This window comes from Boleophthalmus pectinirostris, unplaced genomic scaffold (assembly GCF_026225935.1).
Source record: "Boleophthalmus pectinirostris isolate CB_2022bp ecotype Guang Dong unplaced genomic scaffold, ASM2622593v1 HiC_scaffold_18, whole genome shotgun sequence".
In the NCBI taxonomy this organism is placed as follows: Eukaryota; Metazoa; Chordata; class Actinopteri; order Gobiiformes; family Gobiidae; genus Boleophthalmus; species Boleophthalmus pectinirostris.
The window spans coordinates 32,640,376-32,662,634 of NW_026571133.1; the positions used below are offsets into that span (position 1 = coordinate 32,640,376).

At 37.7% G+C, this 22,259-nt stretch overlaps 1 protein-coding gene and 1 non-coding gene across 2 annotated transcripts; one reads left to right on the forward strand and one right to left on the reverse strand.

Moving 5' to 3' along the window:
- Positions 1-17,934: 17,934 nt before the first annotated feature.
- Positions 17,935-18,045, reverse strand: trnal-caa (transfer RNA leucine (anticodon CAA)). Its single transcript has 2 exons — positions 18,008-18,045; positions 17,935-17,980 (listed from the first exon to the last, which is right to left on the reverse strand). It is a non-coding gene; the product is annotated as a tRNA-Leu (tRNA).
- Positions 18,046-18,696: 651 nt separating this feature from the next.
- Positions 18,697-21,958, forward strand: LOC110166385 (syntaxin-2-like). Its single transcript, XM_020931621.2, has 8 exons — positions 18,697-18,965; positions 19,045-19,144; positions 19,341-19,415; positions 19,709-19,782; positions 20,198-20,306; positions 21,286-21,359; positions 21,443-21,580; positions 21,654-21,958. Exons 1-8 carry the CDS (start codon positions 18,933-18,935, stop codon positions 21,837-21,839), a joined length of 789 nt encoding a protein of 262 aa, XP_020787280.1. The 5' UTR covers positions 18,697-18,932; the 3' UTR covers positions 21,840-21,958.
- The last annotated feature ends 301 nt before the right edge of the window (positions 21,959-22,259 follow it).

Here is a 22,259-nt window from a genome sequence, read left to right on the forward strand (position 1 = left end):
CGAGGGCACATGCTGTTGCAGACAAGCCGTGCGTAGGGAGCGTGTGTATTTGTGATGTGTCGTAGAGTCCAACAGCAGCGGCCGTAATGAAATATGATCGCACTTGTTGAGTGTCAGACCTTGAGTGAGAGACAAGACCGAGTCCAAACGCGAGTCCAAGACGAGACACGGTGATCTACCTACATGACTCAGTGATTGGAAAAACAGAAGATAGTGCTGAGCAGGGTCGCTTCAAATAGGATTTTACAGACAACTTCACATATTTTTTACTTTACACGTTTCCAAAATGTCCAAAAAAAAAAAAAAAAAACACATGCAAGTCACATTATGTAAAGCCTGATGTTCCCAAAAAAAACAAAAAAGCTTCAGTCATTGTTCAGGTTGGTTCCATAGCAAAATCAGCTTGAACTCTGTAACTGGATAAATGTTTAGTTTTTTGTTATACGTTTTGCCAGACATCCAAGTTGGTTCTTCTGTTCTGATGCAGTAAACGTAATATGCATGAGCTCCTTACAACACAGCTATGACAGTTTATTTTTGCTTTTACTGTTACTTTTAATTATGTTTTTCAAGCTTTTAACCCTCATCAAACCTGGTGTAGTAGTTTGCCATCGTCACACTTGCCTCATTTATCCACAAATTCAAAATTATCTTTTTTTTTGTTTGTTTGTTTGCTTTTGCATTTTGCCTAAATCGTTACATCACAGGTAAAAATTTGGACTTCTACGTGGTTTTTAAGCCCATAAGCAATCTTCAGACTTGTTCTGCAGTCGAATTATGTTCACAATGAATGCATGGTTCTTTCAGCATAGCATTCACACATCTAAGGGACTCGTGTGTTTATTTTTCCATTGTTCATTCCCATTACTGTCAATAGAGGGAGCTATAATGCCTAAATTCCTGACTAGAAACAGAGGTGTAGTTTTCCAAATCTAGACATTATTTTAAGTTAGAAAATGTTAAATAAATTAAAGTGACCAAAAGCATGATTAAAATGGAAATAAAGCCACAAGAATGCATCGTATGTGTTCATTAAAAGTGCACTATATTACTTTTTGGTTGAGGTCCGTCACCTGCTCGTTTCTATGGATATGTCACTGCTCTGCCTGGAATGTTCCACAGTATGACATTAAACAGGTCTACCTTACATTTATTAAATTACATGTGGTTTTATAGCTCAAAATACCTACAAAAACATGCATTCTGACTGGGAGCAGGGTTGCCTCTTCACAAATTTGACCTGTAACTTGGTCTGGTTTGGTCTCCATGAAGATAGAAAAGTTGAATGCCACACTGTGAAACATTCAAAGATAAAGCCAAAACATCTCCATAACAGGAAAGCATTCGACTGACCCTCCATCAGAAAAGTTAAACATTGCACTTTAAAGCCTTCAGCGCTAAGTGATTGTTACACTGTGTTGTCATTGTTATCTGATATGCATGGTCCAAAATATCGGCATTAAAAAGAAAGACACCTATCCACTCCATGGTTTCAAAAAGCAAAGCATGAAATCGCTTGATTTGCTCTTGTGAAAAGACTTTTTCTGCTTTGATATTGTGCTTTCAACAGTTTTCACGTTCTATCATCTTTTTCTTCCAAATTAATCCGGCTAATGGACCCAGCTCCTGTGCAAGCGAGCAAAACACAAAATAAAACTTCAGTGCAAATGTGATGAATGTAGTTTATGTTCAGAAGTAAGAGTAACGTTACTACTACTACTACTACTACTACTACTACTACATTATGACTTACTACATGGACGTATAAAGTAGACGTCCCAGAAATTATTCAAGTAAGAGTAAAAAGTATTTTGGAAAAATAGTACAAAAAGAATAATATCTGATTTACAATTTGAAGTTGTTGTAATTTGAAGGACAAAACAGAATAATGCTGAAAACCTGGTATTTTCAAAGGATAGACACAATAATGAGAAAAACTGCATTATCTGAAAAAACTGTTTAAGAAACACAAATATTCTAATCATTTAATATTGTCACCATAAAGCTTCGGACACTTATAGCCTTATAGATCCACAATAGGAATAGTTATAAAAACATTAGTTACTTCAATAAAAAATAATTAATAATGAATGAAAAATGAATAGAAATGTTTTAAGTGCTGATGTGTGTGTGGTTGTGTATTTTATGACATTTTAATGAATGGTGTGGTTCTGCTTTTTACTTACCTCATTTTCTTCTGTCCAGGTCCCAAAAGAGTCCACCTGGGTACGAGTTCCCTCTTTTAAGGTTCCAGACTGGACCATGTGTATTATTTTGTATAGGGGTAGTAGGTTAGATGTTTTATTGGTTTATGGGTTTTAAAGTTTCATTGGTGTATGGTTTAAGGGTTTTTATGTATATAGTTGGGGTTTTAATTGTTATTTGGCTTTGGGTTTATTTTATGGAGGGTTAGGTCAAGCTTTTAAGATAATAATAATTTTACCATCCCTGTTTCAGCTGTTGTGGGTTTATCCAATCAATCAGACCAGATAAAAGGTGCCTCAGTACATCATTCTGTGTTCTGCTCCTGGAGAGGAAACTGCTGCCTGCCTCCATTTTCCACTTGGACTTTTTTGTAATGATTGAAAACAAAACAAAAAAAAAGTAAACTGTGGACCACCACTTCACGTCTTTGTCTGGATTTTTTAAACCTTACTCACTGAACCCCAGCCCACTCATGGTCAACCTATGTCACAAGGAGTAAATGTATGCTGCTAGAAATGTACACTGAAAAGTACAATTTCTTTAAAAGGCTACTCAGGTAAATGTAATTGAGTAAATGTAACAAAGTACCCAGCTTTGTTTATATTCACGTTGTCTTTTAGAGAAACTACTCATGGGGAAAATCCTGTGAATCACATACAGCTTGTAGTGCAAAAACAAGGCAGCATGCACGGTTGATATGAAATAAGTACTTTTCAACGCTGGAAGTGCCTGTCCTATGCATGAACCACAAACCTCGCCGTGGCACTCTTTAATTAGCAGTAGATCAGCGTGAGTGGCAGGGCAAGGCATTATGGGATTGACACACACACACACACACATTCACACACTAATCTTCTAATGCTGAGATAGGAGAAAGTGGAGGCAGTGGAGCTGAAAATCTCCACTATTGAAGATCCACAAAGATACTGAGTGCCTTGTGTGCATATAGACTGCTTTCAGCCATGTTTGTGTGAAGCCCGAGACAAGGAGACATAATCTAGTTTATATGAGATTTTGTTTTCGTCTTCCTCTAATAGGATAATAGCAAAGCAAGTAGACCAACCAGGGTGCAACCATGTCAAAAATGTATCAAAAAAAGGTTAGAGTTACTGAAAAATGCACTGTTGACGTCCATTTTATCAATTTCTCTCTCGTGTTGAGATATTAGCTACTATTTTTTGCTTGGTTTGAAAATGAGTGTTTTAAAATTAACACAATTCTAAAGGTTGGGTTGGACAAAGGGCAATGGTTTTCTTCTGTTAACATAAAAATAAGCAATTTTAAGAACAACTAGAATTTAAAACGAAAATCATAAGCATTCCTTATTCCTTTAATGGGCCTATATTATACTATTTTCTGAACTATACATATAAAAACAAAACATACCTGGTGTTTTGTTTTCTTCTCACATTTTTAACACATAAACCCTGCATATTTAAAATGAGTTCTTCTCTCAAACAATACTCTGTTCCACCTTGTGATGGCATCTAGGAAATGCTCCACAGTGTTTATAAACTCCACATATCTTCACTAGAATCACTACCAATCTCTACAAAATAAAAGGTAAAGAGTAGCTGTTAATTTGAACTACCGCATCATGACATCACAAGGTGGAACAGAGCATTTTGACCCAGTAGCCTTTTCCCATTATATATTCAAATATACAGAAAATTCAATTTGTGTACATAATACGGTATGACAAAATTTCCATAAACATAAAAAAGTAATTGGGGCTATTTAAAAAACCTATAGAATCACGTGTACGTGCGCACTACTGCCAGCTCTTCACGGCTAACGTAAAGGTCATATTTGAATTTTCATTGGCAGGTAGTGTACGTTCTGAGCAGATAAAAGGGAAGCTAAGCATAATTCTCATTCATTAATTTCTTGTTAACACCAGATCCTGCTGAGCCTTGCCTTTGGCCTTGATCCTTGAGAAAAGGCCTGAAGGAGATCCGTCATCCACCATTGTGTCAGCCTCTCCGTCAGATCGCGCTGTAATGAGGCTGGCAGCAGCTGCTCACACACTCTGTTTGCTGAATAATACATGTGATGTGCCCAAAGCTCCACCAATGGAACTAAAGGAATAGAGCCATTTCAATCAGGCCATAACTACACCTTTTGGACTCACTATTAAGACCACAATCTGTACATTCATCATTTGATTTCAGCTAAAGAGCTGATTCAGAACACAATCAGTTTGACGTCAACATTGCCTTCACAAAGGTTCTGTATGAAGACTTAGCACCTGTAGAATCATTCTCGCGCTAGGTTCTCCTGAATTACCTCACACAGCAAGATGAATTCAAGCAATGAGGCTGGACTCCACAGAATCCATCTTGTGCTCCTGCATCTTTATTTGGAGCTCAAACCTGTGGTTTGGCCGGAAACCAAAAAGCGTTCAGACAAATCAAAGCAAACCTGATGACACTGACTAATGTCCTTCAGTCTTTTTAGCAGAAATACAGACTATTTAGTTTGTGAAAAATGTGCAGAGGGAAGAGTTTTGTACATTTGTGGACAAGGAAGATGTCTCAGTTTTTCTCTCAACTGGATGTAACAAAAGTTTGATTTCAGAGCTTGTTCCTCTGTTGTGATGCTTCGGACAAAAAGCGTGAAGTCGTCGTCTGAATGTTCCATTTTTCCCCGATGGCTTTCAGCGGAGCCATTCCCCACTGATAATGTGTACAACTCAATCCAGAGTGCTCCACACATCAATGTGTCATCTGCCAGAGGTTATCCGGGGAATGGTTCATATTAACTGTGTAACTTCTACAGTACTAAAATAAATAGAATATAATATACATAGAAACAACACAACAAACAACACAAACAATTGAAGCTATTAAAATCATTTTCCCCCATTTGTATTCTAGTGTCTTCCTTGCAGCATGCATCCCAAAGGCTAATATTTGAAACAGTGTTATGCTCCTTCTCAGAGACTTGTCTATAAATATGAATTCCCCACAAGTAAGTACATGTCGGCAATGAAAGGAATACAAATGACTATTATTCTGTTTTATCTTCACTTAACCTCCTCTCTGGCCTCCTCATTCATCAAAAAGACATGCGTGCTGAAGGATGACAAACTCACTGCAACCCAAGGAGCTGGGTGGCCATATATGATAAAAAATACATTATAGCATTGTATTTTTCTCTCACTGCAAATGTCAACTTGAGCTGTCCTGGATTTACTTGAATAAGCCTTACCTGCGTCTTCTGTCATCCCATCCAACACCTCAATTAATTCTCTTTGTCCAATATTTTCCTTCCGAGTGTTCTTTGTGTCATATGGCTACAGGCAAGAATGAATAAAAGATGCAGGTGAGAGGACAAGCAGAAATGATTAAACAGACAGGTGATAATGGCAGAGGGAGACTGAAGGAGAATGTATATGGATGAAAATGGCCATCTGGGATTAGAAACAGCGAGAGCCAAAAGTACCTCAGGGAGTTCTAATATCAATCAGGAGGAGAGAGAGGTGATTAGAGGAATGAGCTAAAGAAACTACCGTTCACTTAAGATCATGAAAGAGGAGTTACCGGAGATTACATGACATGGGACCAGTATGTGCTATATGGCTATAAGACATTAACGTGATATTAGCATCAACTGTTTAGGAGCAGAAAGGTTGTTTGCCACACAGACTCTGGAGACTACACAGCTAATTTCTCTGGCCAAGATTTTAAAACTTATATCACGTTCATCTTGCGTGATTTATTATCTATTTACGAGTTCTGAGACTGCTTAATTCTAGTCTAGAGGTAGTTTATTTTAAGATAACTTGTCAAGTAAAATGATCTTTCTGCATGGACAGATAATTTCACTACTTTTAACTCTTTTTCTGATAGATTTAAGTGTTTATATCTTAAATGTTGGCCAAGCTTTTTTCAGTGTAAATAACTTTACATGGATGGCCTGCTGCATGTATTATTCAGACTTTATTATATTTATTTGTTTATTTGGTGAGGATTAATAAACATATGAGATGCATGCTGTAAACCTGTTAAATTCTCAGATTAATTCACATTCACTCTCAAACTAACATACACCAGCATGTACGCACACTGGAGGGGAGTTTCTGCACATTTTTCATTGGTCCGTAAGATTGCATAACTTAAAATGATTACATTTTGTTCAGAAAGCACATTAATATCACTATCTGCCATTATGCTTGTGTATAGAAAATGCCTCTCAAAAAGTTGATGAATACCATCTTATCTGGCAACACAGTTACAAGCTACAGCCTAACTGCTCATCGATAGAACCTATAGAGCCTATTCATGTTACATCACAAACCAGAAAGACGTTTGGAAACATCTGATGACAACTTCCGACGTGCTCTGTACACAGTAGTCTGACAAAATCTAGGAAAATTTGAAAATAACCCAGTTTTTTTCATCTGCATGTCATTGTAGCATTCTGTTATGTTCGGGTAATTAACAGTTACAACCATACCTCAGTTTTCATAATTTCCCCGCTGACATACAACTCCTAGTGCACTAAGTCCATGCAATTAGAAGAGATGAGGGAGCCGAATTCAAAGTTGCAGTCTTCATGGGGCTTATTACAGCCAGTTGGCAAGCCCAGTGTCGGTAACAACACCAGTAGTTGTCATCACATGTTTCCTTATGTCTTTCTAGTTGTGATGTGAATGTGAATGTGAATAGCCCATTCACGCTTACCGGAAGACGTTTGGAAATGGGTAGTTTCAGACACTGGGCATGTGATAAAACCGTGGACTCAGCAGCGGTCTTCACAACCTGCCAAAGCTTTCCATGGGGGAAGTGACTCTAATCGCGTCTTCAATGTCACTTACAGACAGCTGGTTGTAACTGCTGATCTGCCGAACATAACGGAATGCTACAGTGACATCTTTTATTAAGTTAAGACAAATTATAATACACAAATTAAAAGGCAATTTATATAAGGAAAAAAGAAAGAAAGCAATGACATCTAGATGAAGAAAACTGGGCCATTTTGTCAGTTTTCCCAGATTTTGTCAGAGTTACTGCCATCAACAGAGCCCAAAGGAAGTCATCATCCGCATGTCTCCAAACGTCTTCTAGTTTTGTGACATAAGCGTGAATAGAGTCCATTGTTGCCTAAGTTAGTCCAGTTTAATTCCACCAGCCAAAGACGCTGTGATTCCAGTGAGGAAAACAAATCAGTTTAATTTAAGTTCACAGTGTTTCAGTAAACAATCCCTACTGTTACAGTCATTAGTGTTGGTTAGACTAGACTCTTTTTAAAGCAGGTTCTGAGTAAGAATAAGGCAGACTTCTCATACAACACTGCCATCTAGAGGTCAAATCTAGGTAGAATCAATGATACAAAGAGTATGACAACAGACCTAATGGAGCAATGGGAAATTATTCTCGTTTTTGAATACTTTGTGAAGAATCTTTTTTTGGTAGCTACCATCAAGACTGTTTTTCTTTCTGGCTACATCATGATTTTGAAGATTTTTACACTTGATGCCCTTCCTATTGCAAGCCATTTGTATAGTTCCTCAGGTGACATTTACCTTCTGGTTGCTGGGCAAGTCCTTACTGACTGTACAACTGTCAACTCCTGCAGATGCCATTTTGAGAAATTGTAGTTGTCTGGACTTCATTTACATTTTGTCCTCCCAATTTCCGGTTTTCAGGCAGAGAGGAGGATCTGGTTCACCTCCTGTGACCTGTCTTGGCACTGTCACTGGGAATTTCACTCATAATATATTAGTTTATTTTGAACAGTTTTATTCATAGAAGGTTGGTTGTGAGGATGCATGCTGCCTGGACTATTGCCAGTAGACCTTTTCTGACCTGATATGAAAATTAAAAATAAAAATCTGTGTGGACAATTCATGTAAAAGGTAATTATATCCAAAAGTCGATCTGGATGTGACTTGTGACTCAGGTTGAACTTGTTGCATCATTATGGAACCGTTAATGAGTTGTTGATTTTATTACAGCAATTACTATAATAGATTGCTAGATTTAAAAATGTCACTTTTGTTTTGAACATGGTCACGTCATGGACATGAAATCAACATAGATACATTTGATGCCATACTGTGCAAGACTATAGACAATGGAACATCTCCATGGAAACAAGCAAGTCAAATAAGAGTCAGGTTTGTGGAGATGCAAACTTATCTCTCACTTTTCGAATGCATTCCTAGCATCCTAATTATTCACAGCAATGTGTTCATAAATGCTTTTCACACTTTCAGAGGCCAGAGCTGAGCTGAAACATCAACAACTAGCATGCTAACAGTGAACCACCCTTACTTCATGATTCACAGTGGTCTGATTCTGACACTGCTTTTGCAATATGTAAGTGCAGGGGAATTTTACTCTACACAATAGTGGCAAAAATCTGGTATAGTCCCTTTACGACTTTTCTATGCCATTGTAAAGTAACAGACAAATTGCACAATGAATAGCTAGCCAGTGTGTTTACTAGTGTCCTCAGCTGCTTATCGTATTTGTGCGTGCCCCAGGCGTGACTCGACGGATGCAGATAGCATTTACTGGATTTATTTCCCCGTCCATTTCAGCAGCGCTCTCACACTCCCATACTGTACACGTCGGCCATTATAGATGTTATGCACATCACGTCTCCCAGCAACAGGACCTTGTGGGATGGCCTTGTTCAAGTAAATTTTATAGAAGGCAAAGTAAATAATAATCCAACCTTTGACACAGTGTATATTTTACACTCCGACAGGCAGAATCAGGCGTATTTAAATGGTGATGCATACTGTGATTTTCAATTCACTTCTGTTTCTGCACTAAAATAACTGCCATTAATGTGCATTGCCAGACCGTTCTGGATTCCAACAGAATGTGAAAGGAATTGGCTGGTTATACAATACTTAATCTACTTTAGCACAGTTCTTGACATGATCTGGGCTGTCCTACACAATAGGAAGTAAAATATGTCCAGTACAGATATATTGTAAAAGCAGCTTTTGGGATCAAAATGAAACTGCTATTTGTCATCTGCATCTAATTAGAAAGGGTTTTATCCTCTGCGAACCAGCCAGTATGCTAGCCTCCAATAGTTGAGAAAAGTAGCCTACTCATACATTCACATGACGAATATACGATGCTAGGAATGACCTTGGACAGTAAAAATCTGGTATAGTGCCTTTAAGTTAACTTGTACTGTTAGTCAGGTTATTTTATTTTGAAGTTGTTTGCAAACTCTTCCAGTGAAAATTGTTAACAGACAAGAATAATTGTTACTGAATAATTTTGTTAGTTAATATGTTATATATACATATCTCTCTATCTTTGCTAATGACTGAGAAAATAGAATATTAGTCGCTTCACAAAACTGGAAGCTATAGAGTATTATAGAGCTGCATTATTCCCAGCGTGACTGCTCTTATCTGAAGTTATCTCCACTTTAAAAGCCATTCACTCTCCACAAATCTTCACAGGATCTAAATGTAGAGACAGATATCATACAAGAGTTTCACAGATTTCAGAAAATGTTACAGCAACTAGAACATGTCTTCTTCAGCTTTAGTTTCAACAAAAATATTTTAACCTGCTGTTTCATTGAGGGATTATCTGGGACGCAACTTTAAAGACTATCATAAACACTTGGCATCATGTAATAACACTAATCAACACAAAACATAAGGTAAACCTTGGTTTGATGTGTAATATGTACTGAATTATTCCACCTAATATTACTATTAGAAACAAAGGCATGAGACATTTCTGGGCTTTTGGGGTTACTTTAATGGTCCATTACGTTACATTACTTTAATAGTTTTGTGCAACACCTATCTTGTCAGCTAATTTACATTGATTTGGTGCTGTCTTCCTGCCTGGAGCAGCAGGATGACAGCTCCATCTACAGTTCAACTTCTTCAGAACGGTGTTCCAAGTATTAGAAAGTTGCTACGCCTCCTTTCCTGTGAAAAAGGTACCACCATATTGTGCACATGAGCCATTAAGCAATAAGCAGAAAAGGCCTGTTACAAAATAACAGTAATGCAAGATAATCCAAGTAAACCATTTTAAAATAGACAGTATCATTAAAAGGCTTAAGCTGCAACAAATAGATGGCAAAGTGAATCAATGATTAGACATAGAATTCACTTATTCAGTTAAAAAAAAAACAACAGCTCAAGTCTGTTCTTTCAGTCAGTGTAAAAGAGAGAACTGAAATGGACAATGCTAAGGTCATAGGCACAGAAAGCAAAAAGTACCATCATTCCAAGATCCAGAAACTTGCCTACCAGACTATAAATCTGAATGAGGAGGGCTCACCAGGAACTAGATGGAAACTAGCTATTTATATATAAATATATAATCTGGTGCGACCATCTGTTTTTTATGAGTTTAATGTCTCTGTACATTGTGCCTTCTAAAAAGGCTAAAGTAAACTAAACTAAACTATCCTCATACCTGGAGTACAGAATCTCACAGAATTTCAATAAAGTGTCTCTTATTCAAAAACACCCAAATATGACAAGTTTTGCTTATTACAAAGCCCACTGTGGACACTGAATAATTTTGTGAAAATACAAAGTGCATTTTCAATTCAAAGTATAGATAGTCTAGTACATAGCCTTCCATCCACTTCACTTGAAGCGATTATGGGAAATGGTGGTTTTTAATCATGAAAGTGAAATCAGCATCGAAGTGGGAGCACTAACCTCAGCCCGTGTCTGTTCCTATGATTGGATAGATCACTTATACTGTGTGACCAGAGTGCACTGACTTATATACTTCAATCCATGTATGGACAGAGTGTCTGCTGTGAGACATAATGAAAATTTAACAGTGGAAGAATGGAGGAGGCCAAGTGGATAAGTGAAGGTTCAGGGCAGTCATTTAGACTGAGTGCTTTAAAGGTCAGGGTCACGCATGGTCATGAAAGTTCTACTCACAAGTTATAGGAAATATGAGCTTTGTCCTTTAGTTCTGCTATTATAGCTTATTATTATGCATTTTACAGGAGTCAAAATCAGTTACAGGCTTTTGTTTTTTGTTATAATGTATTTGAACATGTATTTAAAGTGAGACTTAACACCTAAACTGTGCCCAGAACCACATTTCAAATAGAGCTAGGAAGACTAAAGAAAAGAGTGAGGGAAGGAGTGGCGGGGACATATGAGGGACAATATGATTGGTCTAATGGGTATCCACATTCTGTTATCAGAAACACCTAACCCTTTGTCATGTCACCAACTACTGGAAATAAATTAGATTTAGATTTAGGAATTTTCGATCAGAATGCTTCAAACTGACCCAGTTTGCTTAAGCTAACAAGAAATGACAAGGCACAGTAAATAATGTTATTAATACCATGTATATAGTTTTGTAATGAAGAAAGTGGATTTAATGTTTTGTTTTTAAATGACTGACACATGTTTGAGTAATCATGTATTATCTTGTATTTGAGGCTTTGGAATGCTCAGAAAATGTCCATTTTCAACCTACCCCTATCTATGCCCACAGCTCCACTTACTTGCAATTCTTTAAAAAAAATGTTTACTCCGTAAGTCATAAGAATTATATAGTCATTTTATAAAAAAGAGCAGTAGAGATTTCATTCTGTAGTCAATGGACCCATTTCTAGTATTAAATCTTTTTAGATCAATATCGCAGGTTGCAAGGTTCACAGGAATCAAACCTGTGACCTTTTGGCTGTAAGGAAAGTATGCTTCCATTGTGTTAATGTTTTGTGAAGTAAATCAGTATTGTTTTGGTTTCTTCAGGTTTGGATGGAGTCCTAATTACTTATTAGAAGCTCATTACTTTCAGAGGACAATATAATTGCCTTTCCAATGAACTGCAAATGTAACCAGTCCACTGTGTCCAGACACTGCACTAGAGAGGGAGAAAGAACAGAAGAATAGGCCGATTTATTTGAAGCTTACTATTTTTCATGTGCACTCCTTAAAAGAGCTGTATTTCCACCATTACGTTCCAGAACTATTCAAGCCTTGTTTTATGAAAAGAGTCATGACAAAAAAGCAAGGACCCACCATTTGGCTTACTCAGACTGTTGCAGTAGCAGCAATATGCCGTTTCCACATACAGAGAGAGACACTTTAAGGAAACGAAATGTAAAATTTATGTGAAATAAAAGTAAACTCTTATCTGCTGGTATCTGGATAAATGAATGATCCTGCTGCCTGGACAACTGCGGGGGAAAATCACCCGTTTTCAAAGGTTAGGTTGACCTCTAGTGGTAGTGATGGCAAACTGCATTTACTGATAGAGATTGCAGTATCTTGCTTTTTATTTAGGCCTACGTTTAATCTATTTTTACAGCAAGAGAGTGAACTCTGAATTTATAGGTCTAACAGTGTTAAAGATTCAAGTTTGACCAATGCAAATACACCAAAAGTGTTCAACCACTATGACTATAGTCAGAGGTGGCTGGTGGTGGTGGTGGGGGTGGGGGGTTATACAGTTATAATGCTGTATATAGGCTATACAGTATTATAACGAATGCCAGAAACAGACAGTCATTTTGGCCACTATTGGCTGAACTATATCCACCAAAGCACAAAGCACAACCTGATCCACCGCTCACAACCAGCCCAACAACGTCAGCAAAACTACAATAAGAGGCTACGGTCAACATGAACACACAGCATCAGCGCCGCTCCTACAGCTTAAAGGACAACAACCGGAGCAACTCTGTCGGCTCCAAGTTCATTTACACACTATTTAACTATTAACACTATTTACAGTGAGGCTCTGCCCGCAGATTTGCCCATAATGAACGAAAACAAGTCTCTTACCTTCACCAGGGAACTGATCCAGAGCGTATCCTCTATCCACTGTCCTGTTGGTTCTGTCTCCAATATGAAGAGATCAAACTGGTCCAAGTCCAGTCAGGTTCGCGACACAAGGTCCGGGAGCTGAATGCATGAGCTGGTTGTAAAACTAGTCTTAATCTCACTTCTCACTTAAATCTAAAAGTTACAGCCAGTCCATATTAGCATTAGGGCACCAGGTTGACTAAAGACCTGAAACATTTACGCCCAGAAACGAGCAGGCAGAGGTGGATATAACAGCGACCGCAGGGCCCCCGGTGTCTTTAAGACTCTCCTCCCGCTCTTCTATGAGGAGGTTTAGGCGAAAGTAGCTACTTTAGCCAGTGTGAATCAACACAAGAGCCGTAGGATTTCACCGCAGCCAAATTCACTCATTTCATCTTAATGATCTTTTCTTGCTTGGCAGAAGGGTCCAGCTGAAGAGAAGACGTATTACTCCCTAAAAACTGTTCCTCGGACGCACTTATGATCCGGATCTACTGTCCGGCCTCCAGCATGCCCACAAGGCTCCCCAGATACATCCCTCTACTTAAGGCCCTGTCACACCTTGACGATTTAGAAAACGTATGCCAACGTACCAGAATTTCCCTAAAACGCTGGCATACGCTGAACCATCGATGTTTTTTTTTTTTTCCAATTTAGGGCATATACATAGCGTATTCATAACGTATTAGTAACTTATATAGAACGTTTTGATAACTTATAGATAACGTATACCAACTAATGCTTAACGTGTTGCCAGCATCCCCAACTTATGCCTAATGACAGTCTAACCTATGCATAGCGCACGGCAGCTTATCGCCGTCGAACACGTCTCGTCGCCTATTAAAAGGCTGCCGCTTGACGATTTAAATCATGATATGATATATCATTTCAATCTCTCTGTATATGGTGCTAAATGCAACAGATCGATTGATAGGTCAGAGCAGCGTGATCTGTCTGCGGACCACAGGCTGTAAAGTTGTGAGCGCGATCGTGTTTCCTGTCTACAGTAAAACCACTCACCACTGCACTTCTAGAGCTCAGAGCTCTGCACTTCTAGTTTAGATACAAGAGTAAACTGAGTTATTATTATTTGTGAAATGTGGTGCAATACTTCAGATACATGGTTTTTAAAGCATAAAAGATTGGAGATAAAGTCTACAGGAAGTAGAATCACTATCGCTTAACTGCAGCTTCACACTCGCGCTGGACGTAAACAAACACACGTGCGCCTCTCGCCTTTTTTCTTTCAAAGAACGACTCAAATGGATTAATAGCGCGGTTTTGTCGACTGGATGTCGTTATTTGCGGCGGACAAATTCTATGGATAATACAGGGTGAGTAACAAAGTCTTCTTATCGAGCTGCAACAATGAATTGATCGGTTAGGCTGTATGCTGTTCTCCGCAGATCGCCTACATGACTTTTTTTTTATGCAAATGACACGTTTCCTACGGCTCTCAGTGAGGACATTTTCCCATTGTCTTATATCCTCTGTGGCCGAAGTATTCTCTGATCAAGTGTTTTGCATCGGCTATGATACATGGGAGCGCAAAGTCTGACGGTTTCCTCCCCATTTTTATACCGATTCTCCTAAACGCTGCCAATACGCCATTATACAGTAGCTACAAGTTAGAAACATGTTCAGTAAGTTCTGCGGTCATCTGGAACATGTCAATACATCTGCATACGTCAATATGCGTTGGAGACAAGTTCGATTTAAGTTACACATAGGTTCAAAACACGTTACTCATAAGTTATGTGTACGCTAGACATTTTCTCAACGTATTTGGACATATGAGAAACTTACAATTAACGTGTGTCAACGACAGCATAATTTACCTACAACTTATGGCCCGCGTATGCAGGATACGCTGACATACGTCGAGAAATTTTCAGCATGCTCAACCTTGCCTTATGTCGCCGTATGGCCTGCGTGCTTCAGCGTGCTCATAACTTATACAATACTTACCTAGAACTTATCCGACGTACGCCAGCGTATTTGCCAAATTTTTCATACGTCGGCATACGTTTTGTAAATCGTCAAGGTGTGACAGCGGTTGTAGCTCTTTTTAGGCGTTGTATCTGTCCTTGTCGGCGCGTTCCTCTGCCTGGTCCTGCCGGTCCAGCTTCGCCCGTTCCCGCTGCACCACCTGTCCGCGTTCGCGTTCTCCTGCACCTGTCTTGCTCTGTCTCTTCTGGTTCCGGTGTCACGCGTGCACACCTCAGGTCCGCTCCCCACCCATGCCCTCTGTCTGTCTTTTCAAATCCCTGCTGCAACGACCTCAGCCAATAATATTGGGTGGGAGGGAATGTTCAGTTAGTTCAATCCACCCAATCCTTCACTCCAGTATAAAAAAACAAAACAACACTAAAATCACCGCAAATAAAATCACTGCAAATAAAATATACACAGATTAAAAAAACAAGGGCTCTTCTCACATTTGGCATATTTTTAGGTGGCCCATTTGGTTCATTACACTATGATGAGGATTGTCCAGCAGCAGGAGATGTTCCATTCTTCATTTCTTCTTCATTTAAAGTCAGGTATAATTTCTCAGTGTCTCTAAACTGTGCATTTTACTTGAGAAAACAGAACAGATAACAAAACAGAAGTAGTCAAGGACACTTTCAGAACATGATTGCTGCGTAAGAATGCTCTGCTGACCCCTGGTGGCTGCGAGTTGAACCTACATGACAACGCTCCAGTCTACAACAGAGCTCTCCAACCTTTTTCCTCTGGTGAGCTCCCTTTACAAAACCAATATTCCAGAATGTTACTCATTTTAACGGTTGCAGGAAATAAAGTTTACATAAGAGCCATGGCAAGACTTCGACAGGGTACAGTTCGATACAACATAAAACATAAACCATTACTTATTTATGAGTGCACCAAATCAGGCATCAAAATGATAGATTTACAATAATAATGTGCATTTAATTCATCAAATATGAGTTATTCAGGACAATACATGTCGTTCAGGAATCTCTTGGTGAGCTACAACTCCAGGACGAGACCACTGCTTTACAAAATATCTACAGTACGTGCTTCAGTAATGACAATGTAACAGAATCTGATATATTAGATGTTTGAGAACAATAAAACACTAAAGATTTCACCAGCCCTGTTTTGCAAAATTGCCAATCCAGTAATGAACCAGAATTACAGTCGGACTAGACTAGTACCAACTGGGTCTGAACCAGGACTAACCTAGAATTAAACTAGAACTAAACCAGGTCTAAAGATAAACTGGACAATGATTAAACTAACACTAACACAGAACAAAAGCAGATCTAAAGCAGGATTTACAAAAGCAGTAGAACAAGAGGAAATAGTTGAATATTTGGAAGTTGGGCTTTAAGGTGAGTTGGCCTGATCTATGACTTGAACGATGAAACACTTTTATATATCATTATAGATATAAATACAAACCAAAGTAAACTGGGGCCAAAACTTTTTCTAACTTTTAAGTAAGTTAGCCAATCACTAAAAATGTCAATAGGGGTAAGTAATCTTGGGACTTGAATATCTGAGAGTAGTACTCAGTTACATCTACTCCATTTACTTGAGTCACGTTTTAAAGGGATAGTTCGGATTTTTTGACATGAATCTGTATGGCATCCCCGTGAGCAGTGTCGTGCATCAACACTGACTTACCCCCGAAAACGTCCAGTGAGCCGAGATAGTGGCCGTTTTTGGTGCTGACGAAAGTAGTCCAGGAAGTTGGCTGGGGACATTAAAATAAAGTGTTTTTCGTCTCAAAACAATGTGTTCAAAAGAGTGATATGTTTGCATGACAAAACCTTATAATCGCTTGGCATTATTTTCTCTCCGTTCATATCACTGCGTGCTGCCGCCAGAGTAATAAATCAAAGTTTAGAGGGGAAAAAACAAACCTTATCATTGCCGTTTTAATCGTTTCCTTTCTTTTATCATGTATTATTTTATTTTTTGTACATTCACTTTACACATTTCTGCATAAATAACAAGCCACCGCAGTATGATATGTGGCTAGCTTGTGAATTAAACAATGGAAAAAAAAATCAATAAACACAAGTAAGTACTAAATAAAGGACAACGCATACATTTACTCTTTCTTTTTTTTAATTATTATTAATGCTTATAAAGGGGAATGGGTGGAGGTGCTGACCTAATAGATCCATGGTGCTGGATCCTGGGCCCCCTCCACTGCTGCTCCACTACGGCCGCTTTTGGGCGGCTGGATCACTGTGACCTTTCACAGTGAAACTTCGGGAAAATGCAGCTCCTCTCGTGCTGTGAAGGGTTCAGAAGACGGCTCCAGGTTCTTTAAATTTTTCTTTCAACTTCTCATAGACTTTCCTGGTGTTGGCCAGCTCTTGTTTGAGCTGGACATGGTCTCACAATGTATACGAATACCTTATCTCCTTGTGCATAGTAAATTGGGTTTCCAGCTTTTTCTCTTTTTTCAAGAGGTTAGCTTTGAGCTTTTTCAACTCCAAGATTTTTTTTCATTCATCTTTTCCGTGAATCTTTTGGAGTTGGCAAACTCTTGTTTTAACTGCACATTTTCCTGTATTTTAGAATTAAACGTCTACCATATCTCCGTATGTGTGTCTTATGTGTGTTCTCTAGGTCCTATAGTTGCTTTTCCTTCTTCTGAAGAATAGCAGTTAATATTTGCACCAATTTTTACACGCTCAATTAAAAAAAAAAAAAATTAAACATATAACCTAATACAATATAATGACTTTATAATTTTATTTTATTTTTTAAATCTAGGTCGCGTTAGGCGTTGCGGCGCACTTGCGCCCTCTATAGACCAGCCACCACTTTCTATAGTCCTGTGTGTTTGTACAAACACTAAAACGCAATTTAAACGCATTTGTTGTTTTTTTTATTGTCTAAACTTAACTTTTGTTTCACTTCTGATTCACTTATTCAATCACTTACCACATGAAAAGTTCTGTCAGGAGTGGGATTTGAACCCACGCCTCCATTCGGAGACCAGAAGTCCCTGCTCCACAGGAAGGAGTGATCCTTGAGTCTGGCGCCTTAGACCGCTCGGCCATCCTGACGTGCCTAACTTTGTATTCTGACATGAGCATAATGGAACAATAGGCTGTATCTGTAAGTATAATAAATTATTTATGGTTATAACTTCATGACACCTGGTTGATCAAAGGTTATTCGTATTTCTTTATTTGTTTTAAGTAATGTCTTTGCTGAGTGACTCATCAACGATGTCAGACGTCAGAGTTAAGTCGACAGCGCTCTCTTGTGGTATATACTAATAACCACACCATAGTCGACAAATAACTTCAGTTTATGTTATTGTAAAGACAAGAAATAAAGAAAACAAAGAAAAATAAATGTAAAAAGAAAAAAAATGACACACTACACATATTCAGTAATAATATGATACTGATTAGCCTACTACTGCTATCAAAATAACACCATATGATTTTTTTTTTTTTTTTTTTTTCCCACACAGATATTGGAATAGCAATGTTGGACAACCGTGAAAGGGACAGGTGATCACCGTAACTGTGTTGTGTAGGCCTACTAGTTCTGCATTTCTCTCTCGCGCTGACTTCCACGAGGAACTACAAGTGAGTGAGGTCATTGTTTGTTGTCGGAGTGAGGTTGTGCGCATGCGTACCTGAGTTCTTTGTAGTCGCAGGTGTGCGCTTACAGGTGGCGGTTACTACTCCGTAAATAACAACCGTAATAGCGACTTTTTTTTTTTTTTTTTAATTCAACCCGGCGTCCAAACCATTTTATCGGTTGTACGCACTGCCCATTAGTTTCGTATTAATTCGAAATATCTGAAATTGTCGCGGTTCAGAAGTCCAGGGAGTGGCGACCAGCATATGGCAGCATCCCGCTCGTAAGGACGCATTTTCGGTTAGATTAGTGAGACGTTTTGGGTACTTTTTGTGCGTAATCGCAGAGTATTGAAACGATGAACGCAAAAATCGAGCAATTCTTCAAAACGGTAAGTAGGAATCATTTGAGTTTGATATAGCTTGTGTCTTTTTTTCCATTTGGCTATAACGTGTTTCATGTGCGCGCAGGTGGAGGATGTCAAAGGTCTCATTGACACCATTACTGCCCAAACAGAAGAAGTGGAAAGAAGACAAAAAGTTATACTTAACAGTCAAAATAGAGACAAAGGTGAGTGACAGTTCTCTTACTTTAAACTGGGAGGACACGTAGGTCGTTTTGTTTATTTTGTATACAAATAAAGTGGGGGAAGGGACTGTGCAAGTAGTAGGGCCATTGTGGTCATTAGGTGTGTAGACATAATGTATTTGGCCTTCTTAATACTTTACTCATATGCTCATTGAAATGTATTGTACTCCCTTTCTAGAAATGACTCATGAGCTGGAGACGCTGAACAAAGAAATTAAGATGCATTCAAATCAGCTCCAAGAAAAGTTAAAATGTAAGTTCAGACTCTCATGATTGTGTTGTGTTTAATTAAAACTTTTTGCTGTTTTTTGCTTTGCCACAGCTACAACATATTGTAGAACAGGAACAGCACCGCATTCATTCACTTCATTTTGTCACTGAATACAATACATTTGAAAGGCAAATTAGTTTTCATGCCAGTGTCCCAGTGTCTTGAACTTGTTATTATAGTGAAATTATTTACAATGTAGAGTTTTTGTCATATATTTTGTAATCTGTGTTGTTAATTAGACATTCTGAAAAATTGATCTTGGTTTGATTTCACAGCCATGCAGAATGACACACCCACAGATGAGAAAAAACAAAGTGTTTCAGTGTTCCAGCGGATTTGCAAGAACCAGGTATTGCATGTTTCGTCTTTGTATTTTTTACCTAATATTTGAACTGTATTGTTGTTAGTTTCTGATTCTGAAATGTTATCATGACACCCTCAGATGGGGGAATGTTGCAAACATTCCTGAAGTTTAGTTTAGTTTAAAATAAGTTAAATGCTAAGTTAAAAGTAATGTTTAGTTTTATTTATTGTTCACCTTATTTTAAACATTCCTGAAGTTTAGTTTAGTTTAAAATAAGTTAAATGCTAAGTTAAAAGTAATGTTTAGTTTTATTTATTGTTCACCTTATTTTATTTCTGTTTTATTTATTTACAAAAGAGTAATTTATCATGACATTTTCTGTAGCAATATAGAGTCCATCCATAGTGAGTTTGAAATGGTTGAATTATTTGAAATGCTTGAATTACTTTTGCTTTTGCAGCACTCCCACCTGACACGCTGCTTTGTGGAGGTCATGAGGAGATATTACAGGGCACAGACAGACTTTAGGGAGAAATGCAAAGCACACATCCAGAGACAGCTAGAGATTGGTGAGTGGCCAAACAGAGTGAAATCACCTTCATACTGCCCACTGTCCTTCACACAGATTGTACTTGAACACAAATTAAATGTATTTCTGAAATCCTGTGCCAAAATGTCAGTGACTTTGGCTATATCTATAATGACTCTGCTCAGTCATTTCAAGGTGCTTAAAGGTCCCATAATATGCAAAATAGATTCTTGTGAGCATTAAGCCATGTTAGAATATTGGTACCTCATCAAAACCTAACCAGAGTTGTGTTTTGTTTCATTCACATATGTTTGAGGAATTCTTTATTATTATTAAAACATGTGTGAATGAAACAAAACACAACTCCAGGTTATGTTTGTGATGTGGAAACAACATTATAATATAGATATGAAATAATGTAATATGGGCCCTTTAAAGACATGCATCTGACAGATTTTTATGTTTTTTTTTTATTATTACTTGATTTGGTGTGGCTGTATAAATAGTAAATATTTATAATAGGTTTGCATCAGAAAAGTGGTACTTTTGAAGAAAAGTTGAGAAAAAGAAAATTACGAAAATTAAGTATCAATGAGAATCCCTTTATCTACGTGCCACGAATACACAAAATTACATTTGAGTTGCAGGGACAATTGATGTGTGTGAACACATTTCTCTTGCAGTTAAACACCAGTTTAAGAAAATAAAGATGCTATTGTACAAATTAGTTGAGTTTTGACATTTGTTAACATCATTAATATTATGGCCGACAGTTGTGGAATTACCGCTACATATGTCACATCTCCTGCCCATGTCCAACCAGGAAGCAGAGTTATAAACTTCACTAAAATTTTCAAACTAGGGAAAACTAATTTTGTTAAATCTTAAGCATACATTTTAGAAATTAGTAGTATAATCTGTCATAATAGTGAATACAGAAGAGAACATAAATGCATGTATAATTTGCTGCAGTCTTTGTTTTGTTTTTTAAATTGTTATTTTATTTAATTTATTTTAAGTGGATAAAGTCACTACAGATGAAGAGCTGGAAGAGATGCTGAATTGTGATAGTCTATCAATTTTCATATCTGATGTAAGCCAACATATTTTCCTGTCAAACGACATTTTCTTTTTTGTATTTTTGATTTCAAATGTGCAAATTTTTTTTCTGTACAGATGAAATGTGAATCGCGACTCTCAAGCCAGGCTCTAAATGAAATCGAGTCCCGCCATTTTGACATCATGAGCCTGGAGTCCAGCATCAGGGACTTGCATGAAATATTTACAGATATCGCTTTACTAGTGGAAATTCAGGTAAGATTTGTCTTTTAAACACAGAAATAATATGCTGGTAACACACTGAAGGCCACTATGTTTTTTTTACCAGGGGGAATTGATGAACAACATTGAAAAGAATGTGATGTGTGCTGCAGACTACATAGACCGCTCCATAACAGAGACTGATAAAGCAATTGATTACAAGAAAAGCACATTCAAGTTGGTTCCTCCAGCCTTCCTGAGGTCTTTCCGGAAACACTCCAAATCTAAGTCTGGACAAAGCACAACACTGTAGCTTAAGAACTTTTTATCTTTGTTTTCTAATTATTTATATCTTTGTCCCATTGATTTCAATATATGCAGTAAATATGTTATAGTGGTTAATTTCCCATGTTTTAATATTTCAGATTAACTATTTAAGGTTGTCTTGTGATTTGTCATTAAAAAAAATGTTGGAGTATTTATTGTTTTAAATTGTAATTAAATTGTGTATAGAGGCAAAAAAATCTATCTTCAATGTTAATTGAAAACTGTCCACAAGCAGTACTGAATTAGGAACTTTCTTAACATTAGTTAACTATGTTACAGTCACTCACTTTGTCCAGTAGGGGGTGTAGTTGTCACACTGAAGTTTTTATCTTTTCCCCTGTTTTCAATCTCCTATAAACAAACAAACTTTCTAATTATTTCAATTATCTAAACCCATCTTTTACAT